This window comes from Pempheris klunzingeri, chromosome 21, assembly GCF_042242105.1.
Source record: "Pempheris klunzingeri isolate RE-2024b chromosome 21, fPemKlu1.hap1, whole genome shotgun sequence".
Taxonomy (NCBI): domain Eukaryota; kingdom Metazoa; phylum Chordata; class Actinopteri; order Acropomatiformes; family Pempheridae; genus Pempheris; species Pempheris klunzingeri.
In genome coordinates, this window is record NC_092032.1 from 12,205,098 (window position 1) to 12,218,420 (window position 13,323).

The 13,323-nt window shown below is 43.2% G+C and overlaps 1 protein-coding gene across 1 annotated transcript; it reads right to left on the reverse strand.

Annotated features, from left to right (window-relative positions):
- Positions 1-1,463: 1,463 nt before the first annotated feature.
- Positions 1,464-13,145, reverse strand: wasf3b (WASP family member 3b). Its single transcript, XM_070852919.1, has 9 exons — positions 13,063-13,145; positions 8,499-8,655; positions 6,142-6,276; positions 5,876-6,029; positions 5,008-5,125; positions 4,602-4,783; positions 4,155-4,424; positions 3,072-3,382; positions 1,464-2,345 (listed from the first exon to the last, which is right to left on the reverse strand). The coding sequence occupies exons 2-9, from the start codon at positions 8,629-8,631 to the stop codon at positions 2,188-2,190; spliced, it is 1,461 nt and encodes a 486-aa protein (XP_070709020.1). The 5' UTR covers positions 8,632-8,655; positions 13,063-13,145; the 3' UTR covers positions 1,464-2,187.
- Positions 13,146-13,323: the final 178 nt, after the last annotated feature.

Here is a 13,323-nt window from a genome sequence, read left to right on the forward strand (position 1 = left end):
GGAACGTAGCCTGTGTATGTGAACTTGTGCACAGTGTCAGCCTGAATCCTGTCGTTATTCGATGAGCACCAACAGGTCAGGCTGGCACATCAAACACCATCACAAACTCTTATTCCTTTACCTTTGGAGAAAAGTCTATTTTGTTATATTCATTGAAAAGTTCTATTTTTTTCCACTTTTGTCTGGCCTGAAGTCTTTCAGATTCTGATGTTGTACAATATAACGGCGCTGTAAAGCCTTTTTCTGAATGTAGTAATAATCAAATTGTTTAACTGATATCTCCTCCTCTTGACTCCTTTGTTTCTGTAAATACGGCATGCTGAAGAGGAGGGACTTCATACCACCGTGCATGGTGCTACCAAAGCCAGTCAAACTACGGGATGAGTTGGGTCGCACCACTTTTCGAATGACATTTCTCCACCTCTGCTGTTAATGTAGAATTTCTATTTTTTTTTTTTTCCTCGCTTCAATATGCACCAGTTTGTAAAGGCTGGTTAAAGGGTGATCTGAGCGGACTTGGCTACACAGATGGGGGATGTTTGGGGGGAAAAAATAATTGGTACACGACTTTCTCTGAATGGTGAATGTTTTCCTTTTGTGCAGCCCACTTTATTGTTGAGGTTTTCATGGTTGAGCAGGTGTAAACAAGGGCTTTGTATCCAAGGATAGCAAAAGACTGTGATGTTGGATGTAACACTTCTTCGTATAAACACACTTGTTCATTTATTGACGGTACACAGAGCTGAGGTTTTTGAGAAAAGATGTAGCCAGTGATGGGCTGTTAGTTCAGCAGGAGGGGTCTTGTTGATGGTTATTAATCTAGAGCTAAATATCAAATCACTCAAGGGCCTGTGAATGCGTGTGTGTGTTCTGGGGTGGGGCTCGGAGATGGGAGGACGCCATAGTAACAGCATCTTGTGTAGACGTATGCGTAGTTCTCAATGTGAAATGCACTTTATTTTTTGGATGAAAATGGCACAACAAATTAAGTATCTGCAAAATGAAATGTATAAACGATAATCAACATGCACTAACTTAACTGAGATATTGTAAAAACATTTGTGTGAACGTGGTGTCTATTTTTCCAAGGTGTTAGTTGTACTTTTTATTGCTTTGGTTAGTTCACTCAATTGAGAGATCTTGTTAATTTTGTATTAAAAACAAACATGTGCTGTGCATAAAACTCCTGCCTTGACTAATTTGTTCATCCTCGTCCTGGCTCCGTGCCCCTCTTTTCGCACTCTTCTGTTTCCCTGGCAACTCCCTTCTTAGCTGTACTGTTACCATGGAAACTGAAGTCTTAAAGCCAGGTATGCGTCGTCTCTACGACGACAGTGGAACAGTAAAGAGACATGGCAGCCCAGCCATGATCTTTCATTCATTTTATTTTCTCTGAGTCAAAGGTTACAGAGTTCACACTAGCATATACATGACCCCCCCACCCCATCCCTACCGTTCCCTCCCACACAGCAGTGATCGATTGCAGACGCAGATGGCTCAATCAACCGTCATAATTATGATCAATAAGACTTTTTACATATCGCCCTCTTGTCCGTCTTTAACACGTTTCATGTGCTCTCCCCATTCACTCCCTCGGCCATTATCGTCGACTGCAGCTTCACCCTGAGCTCGTCCAGTACGTCCTCGCTTACAGTTATTGTCATGTTAAAAAGTTGCCTCATGATCTATGGCATTCGCAAGTGTTTCAGTAAAAACATTAAAAAAAGACAAGTACATTGGTTAGCTCAAGAGGAAAGTTTCTAATTCTTCTAACACTCTCAAGCTTCGACTATACATGAAATAAGCACCTTCACAGGGTGTCTATAGTGTTATAACAGGTAGAGAAACAGCCACTGGGGTGTATTCACAATGCTTTGAAATATATATATTTTTTAGGGTGTTAATGTTTCAGAGTGGTCAGCATTACAGTATATTACTAGTGTCTTTACAGTGTTTATGCATCTTGAATACGCCCCCAGATTTCCAGTTTTGGACCATTCAGCTTATATCAACCTACAGCATGTGATAGTGTGTAGGTGTGGTGTGTGTGTTTTCAGCAACAAAGTGTGTGAACACCCGTGGGTGTGGTACAGTAGGCATTCTTTCAAGTGAGTGTGAGAACAGCTGATTGTGTGTCTTAGTGTGTGTGTGCATCTTCAGAGGTTATACGATTTTTTTGAATGTATGTTAATCCGACCAATCGTTCTCCTCCAACTCGGAGTCGTCCTCGGAGTCGGAGTATTCCACAGCGATGCGCCTCGACAGGATGGTGGCCACGTCGTTTCCAACCGGCTCCCTCTTAGCCTGCTGCTCCTGCTGCTCCTGCACCTTCTTCAACTGGATGCCTACAGGAACATACAGGATGTAAAGCGTGTTTTTAAATGACATAAGATACAGTGTAGAGATCAAAGTAGCTTTATTTTACTTTTATTTCCTTAATTATAGATTCATTTCTCATTGTTGATAAACTGAGTATCAAAAAATATCATCAGCATTTTTATTTAAATTAAGTGCTAAATTAAGTCATTGGATTTGTTGGATATACCCTGAACTTCGGGATTTTAGAGTAAATTAGATTTATAGATGAGTAAAATATCTTTGAATTTAGACATTTCAAGATTTTAGTCTTTAGTCTTTTAGTCTTTGGTGAAACACTCTGGAGACACTTTGGCAGAATATAACAGTCAATCTTAAATGTTTCATAGTGCTCAGGATCAAGGCCATTTCCTGTTCTTTAGAGACAATTAGGTCAATGTAGGTCACAAACAGTTACCTATAGTTATTTCTTACTTAAAATTTGCCATTAATGTATTTATAATGGATGATTATACTGTTTTTACATGAACAAAAACATGAAACCCTCTTTATTCACTGTTTGTAAAACATGAACATTTCCAGGGGTTGAATGTCTTACATCAGCACTGTATGTATTAATGCTATTGCATTTTTATTAGGGGCTGTTTTGAATCTTTTCTTGAAAATTCATATTGTTCTAAAGAAGACACACAGGTACATTGAAATGACATGGGGCACGCGCACACACACACACACACCACACACGGTGCTCTTACCCATACGTATAGCAGCCAGCAGATCACTGCGGGCATCGTTGACCACTGAGGTCTCAGTGGGAGCGGAGGACATTTTGTGGGTGATGGAGTGGGACGCACCAGCTGGAAGGGGAGGAGGAGGAGGACCAGGGGGAGGTGGAGCTGCATGGGCTCCAGATACAGGTGGTGGAGGCGGAGCGTAGCCGCCAGCAGCGGCCATTGGCCCGGGAGGCATCAGACCTCCAGGAGGAGAGGCAAAGGCAGTCTGGGCAGAGGGGATGAGAGGGGCTGGAGGAGGGGGAGGGGGGCCAGTGTTGGCATAGCCATCCATACTGCAAGGCCGAGAAAACAAAAGAGAATTAGTGGAGAGTTCACAAACATTACAGCAGTCATCAGGGTGTGAGTGAAGCATCTAAACTGAGACCCACTAGGTGGCAGCATTAGCTTAGAGTTCATTCAAGTAGTGTGGATTCAAGCAGGAGCTTGTGCTGCCTTGTTTACCTGTACAGTACACTACTTAAAACTGCATTAAAGTAAACCAGTCAGATAATTTATTTCCAATGTGTTACCACTCTTAAGTTAACTAGTGCCAGCTAAATAACTGTCTTGAGTTGTCCAGAGTTTGCTATTTGTGCCCTTATTTTCTCTTGATTTAATGTTGTACAAATTTACAACCTGAGAATGTGAAGCAACACGGTGCCATATTACATTTGCATTTCTGGCAGTAAAATTGTTAATTAACTTAAAAATTACTATTACAAAACAAATATCTGGCTCAAAGAATGCAGCAAGCAGTTTACGTCCTCTAACATCATAGTGCACAATTTGGCACTTATACCACACAGAATATATGACTTGATTCAGGAAGAGGGATAATGGACATTGTATTACCAAACTGGTTTATAGGGAATGTTTAAATAAAGTTGAAAATTATGCATAAAAAAATGAAAATTGTCAGAAAATTGAGCCACAAAGAAAGAGATGGATATCATCTAAATATGAATATGACTTTGAATATGAGTGACAGTGTGGTAAAAGCTTGAAACGCAGCATTATTAGCGTGTGAGGAATGCATCGCGCTGACTCTTAGGCTTGTATATTTACCTGTAGTCCATTGGTGGAAGGGACGCAGAGCCACCGTTCATAGCCTCGGCGGGTGGAGGAGGCAGCGGGACTTGGTGGTGGTGGGATCGCCCCAGTGTCCCACCCTGATAGGCCATCATTGTCCTGCCTCTATTATCGAGTTCACCTCCTCCACGGTGCCCGGCAGCCATCTGGGCAGCCAGGACGCTGGGCGGTGGGCCGGAGTAGGTGTGGGCGTGGCCGGCGTGGTTCATGGAGTTGGGATAGTGGTGCAGATCGGGGCCGTGACCCCTGAAGGAGACAGAGGGAAGGAACAAGAGGAGAAGATGGAAGGTGAAACAGGGAAAGAATTCAAACACAGAAAGACTACTACAGATTTCTTTAACCTCTCAGTTTTTTACTAAACTGAGATTATAACTATTAACACGTAACGTTTCTTAGGAGAATCAGGAAAATGAAGGGACCGACCTGTTCTCTGGTGACATTGAGCCCTCAGAGGAAGCCCCTCTGTCTCTGTGTATGGTGTGTCGGTGGTCGGGCCTCAGCTCTTTATCCAGAGCCATCATGTTCCACTCCTGCCGACGATTTCTCGCCTTTCTGACCTTCTTCACCTCCCTCTGTAATGTCCCATCCACACAGCGCCTCTGCTCCTACGAGCGAGACAAAGAAAGCATTTAGGTGATTTCAGCTCTTCCTTATGTATTCTTCTATAGACACCTATAACAATATTTGGTTACTGACTCTACTAATGCTAAAAATCTGAGTTTGCTCTACATTGGACAGAAGAGCAGCAGGTTGTTTTTGAGCAGAGTAAACTGTAACTGTATATTCATCCATAGCATGATCTGTGAGATCCTCATGCACAGACTTGTACCTTCTGCTTCCTCTTCTCTTTCCTCTTATCCTCTGTGTCCTGCAGCATCTTCTCCTTCCACAGGTTGAAGAAGTAGGAGGGATCGGTGTAGAATTTAAGTGCTTCCTTGTTGTCATCCCTACAGAAACAGATACGATGGATGGCTTAATCATACAGGCGCATAAGCATCTTTGTAAATAGTGTACAAGAGTAGAGAAGTCTTTGTTTAGGGAGAGTAACAAAACAGAGAAAAGGCTCAGTGTACCTCAGTGGAAGACTAAGTTGGGTATAAAACATGTAAAGTTATGAATATTACAAAAGTGGAGGAGACTGATGGAGGAACAAGGGTGAACTGGTGCTGCGTGTCTGTCAGAGACAGCATAACTAGAAATGACAGGATGAAAGAGTGAAAAGGTAGCGAGACAGGAAAACTGGAGAGGAAGAGAGAAAAGTGTGCTATGTAGTCAGGGTTAGGAGTTGGATTCCCACTGGAGCCAGCCATGCTAAATATGTAATGCACCCAAAGTACTGGAAAGCACACTGGATAAAAGCAGCAACCAAATAGCAGCAGGAAATAGTACCAAATGTGCTGTTTCACGGCGAATGTAGGGCAGAAACGAGCCTGAATCAAATCGAGAGCAGCGGAGGACTTTTAAGTGTTACTCTCAAAAGTTTAAAGTAGAACACATGACTGAAAATTGAAATTTAAGCTATTTAACAGATCTGATCCAATGCTTGTTTTGTCTTTTGCATGATAAAACTGCACGGTGCAAAAACACATGCACTGTTTGTTTCATACTCATTTGTTAAAACTAAGGCAATCATTACTATAAATGGTGCGCAGGAGGTCTGAGTGTTTGGTGAGTGTGTGTGTATCAACTACACCAACCTGTATGTTGAGAGGATGTTGAGTGGCGGAGGCTTGTCGCTCAGATTGTACATCTCTCGGACAGGATTGGGCACGCTGCTCTTGGACACCACCTGCTGGTCCTGAGTGGTGGAGCTCCTGAAGGCTTTCCTCATGTTGATGTCTTGTAAGGAAACTGAGAGCATAAAAAGAGGAAAGAAAGAAATAAGCAATTGAAGAATTAAAAGGAGACATTCCAGTGGTGACTTGCTGTGTTTCCCCCCTCAAACGTCTAACATCTGGCCCACCTTCTTCTACGGTGGAGTCCAGCTGGGTGACCTTGACGGCCAGCCGGTCAATGCGGTCCTGGAGAGAGTTGGCACGCAGGTAGAAGGTGTTGGCCTCCTTAAACAGCTCGCCAAATATATCCTCCGCATGTTTACCTGGAAAGCAACAGCAGTGAGAGACAGAGACGGGAAATTTGAGAGAAAGGAGGAGGCTTGTAATCATTATCTGAAGCCCAGTAAATCCCCAAAGAGACTGAAGTCCAATCAATACAGCGGTAATGTGACACAATCTTGAGAGTGCGTGTGCAGGAAATGGCATCTCATACAGCCACATATAGCAACATTCCTCATTAATAAATGAATCTGCATTGACTGCAGACTTCCTACAGCACTGCATTGTTTGTTGAAGTTATTAGATGCTGCCTTGTTATTGCTAGAGACCCGCGCCCTCACAGGATCAGCTCAATCCCTGAACCATTTGCTGAAATTTTAGCAGGGAAAGCAAATAACGTTCTCTCCCCTACATCAACAGCTGCTGTTGTCGTTAAGCAAGGCTCATAATCCCATCATTCCAGTAACTAAAAGTAGAACAGGGGTAAATTTCACACTCCAAACTCCTTTTTCACCTGAAAGGTGACCACATCCAGACCTATAACCCCATGGCTACCCACTAGATGTTCACATATAGACTCAAAGACCTGAGAAGGGACAGGCTAGTCGATGTGAATTGAACAGCAGTGCACGTGGCATTTCCGAGACCCACATACTAAATGTTGCTGTGTGCGAAATGTAGAGGAGTTGGAGACGTTTAAAACCAATGCAAATATCCTCTGAGTTAGTTAAAGCTTGGGTAGATTATAGATCACTGCCACTTGGGTCTGTTACATGTGATCAAGTCTACTGATCACATGTAACCTGGTTTAAGATGCACAGCAGTAAAGCCCTAGCTTAACCTCTGCAGGACAGATCACAGCACTATCAAACATCTGATGGCAAACATTTTGTTGTTTTGGTTCTCATCCCAATTCACACTTGGGTTCTCTGTTTTGGGGAATTACACTGAAAAGTGGCAATGACCTTGCTCTGTACTGATGTTCAGTAAGGACCAAAGGAGTGTGAGCTCAGGAGGCTATAAACTCTAGGCTCTGGGGGTCTTCGCCCTGGGCTAATGAGTGTAAAAGGCTTTTTACTTTGTTTGCTAATCTGAGCAGGGCTGAAAAGGAAAGACTGGGATAAAACAAAAATCCTCCTCTGGATGTCAAAAGGTTAAAAACCAGCCAGAGCAGCTTCTCCACCGTTTTAATAACTTTGTTTAATTATAGAACACAGTGTGTGTAAAAAGGTGGTATGGCAAAAACAGGCTAAGGGCTATTTGTGTGTCCCCTGCTGACAGGATGGGCTACAGGAAAAATATTTAGAGGAAGGAAGAATCACAGATCCGGCCTGCTGAGCCCAGTCAACTCTGACCTCTCCCGAGGATTCTTACAGTCCACTTACACACACATACGTGTGCACACAGACACACAGTGTATGTTGTCTGTAGGCGCTCCAGGCCTGTGTGGACATTTATATATAGCCCCCACAGCTGCTGTTGAAAGGCCCACTCCCAACGGAGGAACTTGACACAATAAGAGACAGACAGACAGACAGAGAATGGATGTGACTGGGCCTAAAAGAAGGTTAACGTCACTGGTTTGGACTGGTTTGAATTCATGCTAAAAGAACTCAACAATGTTAGTGTAAGAGAGGGAAAATGGGTGCAGCTGAGGATAAGTGGGCAAATGACAATACATAACATACTGGTGACGGGTTATGAAACAATGGGAGAATAGATGTGAAGACAGACGCCCTTGGTGTTATAAAAACTCTGTATAATACATTTACAGTGAGAATTACAATCAATATAAAACAGTTCTACACACAAAAACATTTAGCACACACCCATCTAGTCTCTCTCTCTCTCTCACACACACACACACACACACACAGCTGTCCACATAAGTTCACTTTAGCAGAGCTATCTAAAAGGATTACATTTCAGCCCTCTGTGCTGCAGTGTGAGGCTGCTGTAAGTCTGCTGCTAGCCCACTGACCCCAGGCCCTGTAACCATGACGACACCCAAATCAATCACAGCCTTGGGATTAATGACGAAGCCATGTGATGCTGTCCTGTCACAAAGAGGCTACACACACAGTTGAAAGTCGTCATGTTAAAGTTTGTGGGGTCGTAGCCTGAGGATGCTGTTTTTAATGTTACACAAAAACCACCATTTATGTTTTCCATTTCTAAGTTCGGGGCGTTTTGCTGCTGTTTCCTTCTTGCAAAGGCTACATTGTGAGCACGTGTTTGTCTGTGTGAGTGTGAGTGCGTGTCTTACTCAGGCTGCTGAGCTGACGGATGATGGCAGAGAGAGTGTTGTTCATCACACACTCCAGCTCGCTGCCAATGCCCTCAGGGAGCTCCCCTCGGCAGAGGTGACGGGGCTCGATGTTCCTCTTCACCAGCGGCATGGCGAAGCCTCACACCGACACAAACTGCACGGAGACACGGGAAACAGGCACTGCTTTAGACACTGGTACCCCACCCATAATAGAGAAAGCAGCAGAACAGATGCTGCATCTATGACAGATAGACATTATGTGTGACTTTGATTATCATAATGAACGTGAAAAATATCAATTAAGGTTGAAATTTAAAAAATTTCACTCTTAATTAATTTGCTGATTATGTTCTCAATAAATGTATGAATCTGTAGTAAAGATAAGATAACAAAGTTATAAAGTAATGCATTAACCCTGCACAAGATATTGCTTGTTTCAGGTTGTGTCCTCTCTATAAATCAATTCCTGGGAGATTTATTTTCGTGACTGTAATGTTGTGGTAGAAAGGGGCTGCATATTTCTCTTTTTCTGTGCCCCCTGTATATATACATTATTTTGCATGTAAAAACAAAGAAAGTATGAGTGGCTAGAGAATCGACAGTGATGACCAACAGTGTCCCAAAGCCAGAACACTTGTGGCAACCAGCAGAGAGATTAAAGCATTAGGGAAAGGAAGATACAGCATGCCAGCTAATCCCAGGCTGGCCTGTCACTGGCCCAGCTGGAATCATGACACAAAAAGAGATTCGTGGATGTGGTCGGACAGACACCAAAAACACAGAAAACGACGCAGCACGCCAACGTCAAATGCAGTGTACTTAAATGAATGCAGTGTTGCTGAACGAGAATGAATGTATCTTGAGACAAACACCTGAATCATACTACAGCTGCAGAAAATGTACCATCACAGCTCTAAACCAAACCCTCATTGGCTCTGATCACTCTAAACTCTTTGTAGTTCAAAGGACTGCAGACAATTACTCCAAGCAGGACAAATCCCATCTTATCAGAGCATCTTCCTGCTTCCTGTTTTTGCAGCCTCAGCCCGCCTCCTGTTTCCTGGTCCTGCCTCTGTCACATCGCTCCTTCCTGTCCATAACAATACAGCTATGGATCAAGACGCAACCGGGAGGACAGAGACAGATGGAAACGTGCAGGCTCCCTTTTCGAACCGTTCAAAACCATCACACACAATTTTTAGATTTGCCAACCAAATTACTCACCATTAATTACCGTTTCTAGAGTTTTTACTTTGCAGCTATGCCACAAAAAAAAATCACTAGAGAGAAAAGCAGGTTGGAGAGACACAGGAGCTCTGGCAGTGTGACAGAAGGCTAATAATAGCTGACAGACACTAGCAATACAACTCATATGTTTTTGACTATGCAGCTATTAATTAATGATCACAAGAAATTTGATTTAATGGGAGGTAAGTTTCAAAAACCTTGTTAACCCATCACATCAACAAAATATAGACCTTAAAATATTCATCTTGAATTCTTTGTGAATAAAAGGAGACCAAACAGAAAGGTGAGGTTACATCTTGATTAGAATAAATCGCCATCAAAGCAAGGAGCAGCGCTTGGCTCTCAGTGCCTCAGCAGGAAACTACTGTAATTACAGATCGTGTCACTACAGCTGGCCAAGACAGAAAAGAGACACTTCTGTTCACTTCCCACCAGCAGAGTCCTCAGCTGGCCCCGTTTTCTCAGCTAGAGACCCCCTGCAAACCCCCAACAGCCTCACGCCAACAAGAAAAAACAAAGGGTAAAATGACACCGTCATGTGCTGCCACAAAGAACGCCAAGCACAGCCAATAAGGTCGGATTTTGAGCAACAGAGCTCCTTGGATTTAACAGTCTGCACAAACATTTTGGAAACACTGTGCCTCTTGTAGCATAGGATGGGAAGGAGGTGATGCAAATGAGAAGATTGCATGTTTTTGCTTTTACTGTCTGGCTGGCATGACAATCACATCAATGAGGCGAAATAATGAGCAACTGGGGGCGAGCAGGAGGAGGGGGGAGGAGGGACGGGCCTGTCTGCTTGTGAGAAACGAGGGGAAAGTGGAGGCAAAGAAGGGTGCATGAGAGAGACACCAAGTGGGATAAGAGGAGACAGTGAATGAGACAGAGTGTGTGTGTGAGTGTGTGTGTGTGTGTGTGTGTGTGTGTGTGTGTGTGTGTGTGTGTGTGTGTTCGTGTTTATGTGTTTGTGTGTGTACGGGAGCGAGAGTGTATTGGGTGGGGGGAGGGGTAGGAGCAGGGACCTCGGGGAAGCCACTGAAAGGTTCCCGGGACAATAGAGCTCCGTTCACACGGCAACAGCGCTAGCTCTCCCATGCATCCTCCCCCTCCTCCTCCTCTTCGACCTTCTTTAAGGCCCCCTGTACTCTTCCAATGAAAGCGTAGCAAGCGAGCGCTCCTCCTTCGTCCTCCACTCACCCGGGGGAGACAGACGGGGGCAAGAAAGGGAGAGTAAAGCCTGAACATAAGCCCAACGCACCCTCAGCACCACAGAGGAGCACATTATGCTTTCAGATATTAATTCTCACTCTCATGCTTGATGTTTCTCTCTCCTCCTTTCTGTCATGTGTTTGGATGCGTAATTTACTACAGCCAAAATACATACTATGGCATCCAGGCATGCAAACACCTACAAACACACACAAACACACCAGGTGGCCTATCAAATGTCCCATTAGCAGCAAAAATGTCTTTGATCCTCGGAGTGGTGACAGTCAGGCTGCATCCTGGCTAAAGCACACTTCCCCTGTGACTCCTGCAAGACGCCCACATCTCTATCTCTGCGCCAACACACACAGATAGAAGAGGCCTTTTACTACAGATGTGAGAACTCCATTAAGAACTGAAAGGGGAGTCATTACCAATTTATGAGCTGAGTACAGCTCCTTGTGTTGCAGGCTGTTTTGCTTGTTCTGATGTTTTGAATAATTCAGTCTGGATTACGTCAGGTCACACTGCCCTAAATATGATGTAAAATATTTCCGCTGTGACACTGCGCCTGTCCAGGAACGTCTCCTCGTCCCAATGTTACTCAGGGGCACCTGTGGTGAAATATTCATGTGCCTGTGAGGTAAAAGTATCTACTGAATAGTGAATCGGTCAGGAAGCTTCGTCACAACTTTAACTTTAAAATCTGTTAAGGCTGGGCGATGATTCAATAGTATTATTTATCGACTTGTAGGAAAATCATAATATGATTATATAATCTTGTCATTATACACGTTTAGTTTGTCCAAATTCATGACTCAGAGCAAACGGTAATTAGTGGGTAACAACAATTATGACTGGTGTTCATTTTAAACATAAGGAAGTTTGGCTGATTGTTGAACTGAACATCAATCTAATCATCTTATATGTGATTTTTCCAGCTCTAATATATGTAAATCTTTATCTGTATCTATATGTGTAAATCTGCAGGATTATTCTTATTTAAACACCTAATTTTTTAATGCAAACATGACCCCAATTTGTCGTAATCCAAATGGTGATACAATGGACTAAACAGGCTTAACGGCTGATTCATTTGGTCAATTAAATGAATCAAATTTTAGCAAAAAAAAAACATTGAGTGATGAAAACAGCATGCGTGGCTTTCAGCTTGAGAGATGGGAAAACCAATATTAACTGTAAGAATTCCTAATGCCTCATTTCATGCATTTGTTTGGTGTTAATTTTGTCATTTTAAAGGTTAGAGTATAATCAATAATCTGTTAATGGAAAATGTGGTCGATTTATTGAATAATAGTGAATAGTTGCAGCCTAGATATTGGTGATATATTTGCTATTTAATATAAGGTAAGCATCTAATCAGTATCTATAACAAAGTTCCTATCATTTATATTATAGTATTCAACACTTTATTTGGATTTTTGTGAATTAAATGTTATCACGTGAATGTCATGTTGAAGTTATCACAATGCACTATATAGACGTTTAATGCCTTAAATTTCCCACTTTATCCACGCACACTTCCTTTCTCTGTTCCCCACAGGCTGATGACACACAACACACAGACACACACACACACACACACACAGAAACACAAACACACACACGTTCACAAAAACACGCACGCACACACACAGGCGTGAACTAATGGCAACCGCGATCAATCACTGTTCCGCACCGCCGCTTCCCGTTACTGATAGACTGACCCACATCTGTTCATCTACCTCGGTTCCCATGAATTTCTGCCGGGTTTAACCTCAAATTTAACCAGCCGTTTTCTGCTCGTGCGCCTTATAAACTGATTTAACACGCCGGCGTACAACCAACATCAATTATGTCGTCAAAGTTACCCAGCAGCTGAAAAATTATTAAATTTTCAAGGCAGGTTTCGGCTGCGGAGAGTCCGGTTATTATCCTCAACTGGGGGTCCGCTCTAACTGACCACTTGGTTAGCTAGCTTATGTCCAGTGGTCGAGTTCTTAGTTTGGACAAATGAGACTACAGTTAACAGAGATAGCCACACAAATATCTCCATTTAGATAAAAGGTGTTATTAGTCGTTGTAGAAAGTATCATAAGGCCCTCACCAGCACTTGAAATATTAGAAGAAATCAGCCCGTCCGCATGTCCCGTTAGTTACTCCTATTAGCTCTTCCATCCTGTGTCCCCCTGCCCGTCTGGCCACTCCGGGGAAAAATCCTTTGAGGACGGAGTAACTCCTACCGGCCACATCCACCAATCAGATCTCAAATCACGGGCTTTAACACATGATGGGCGTTTATTTTAACCAATGGCATCGCTAGAATGGAATGATTGACAGGGCGACTCCCCAGCTCCAGAGCGGTGCT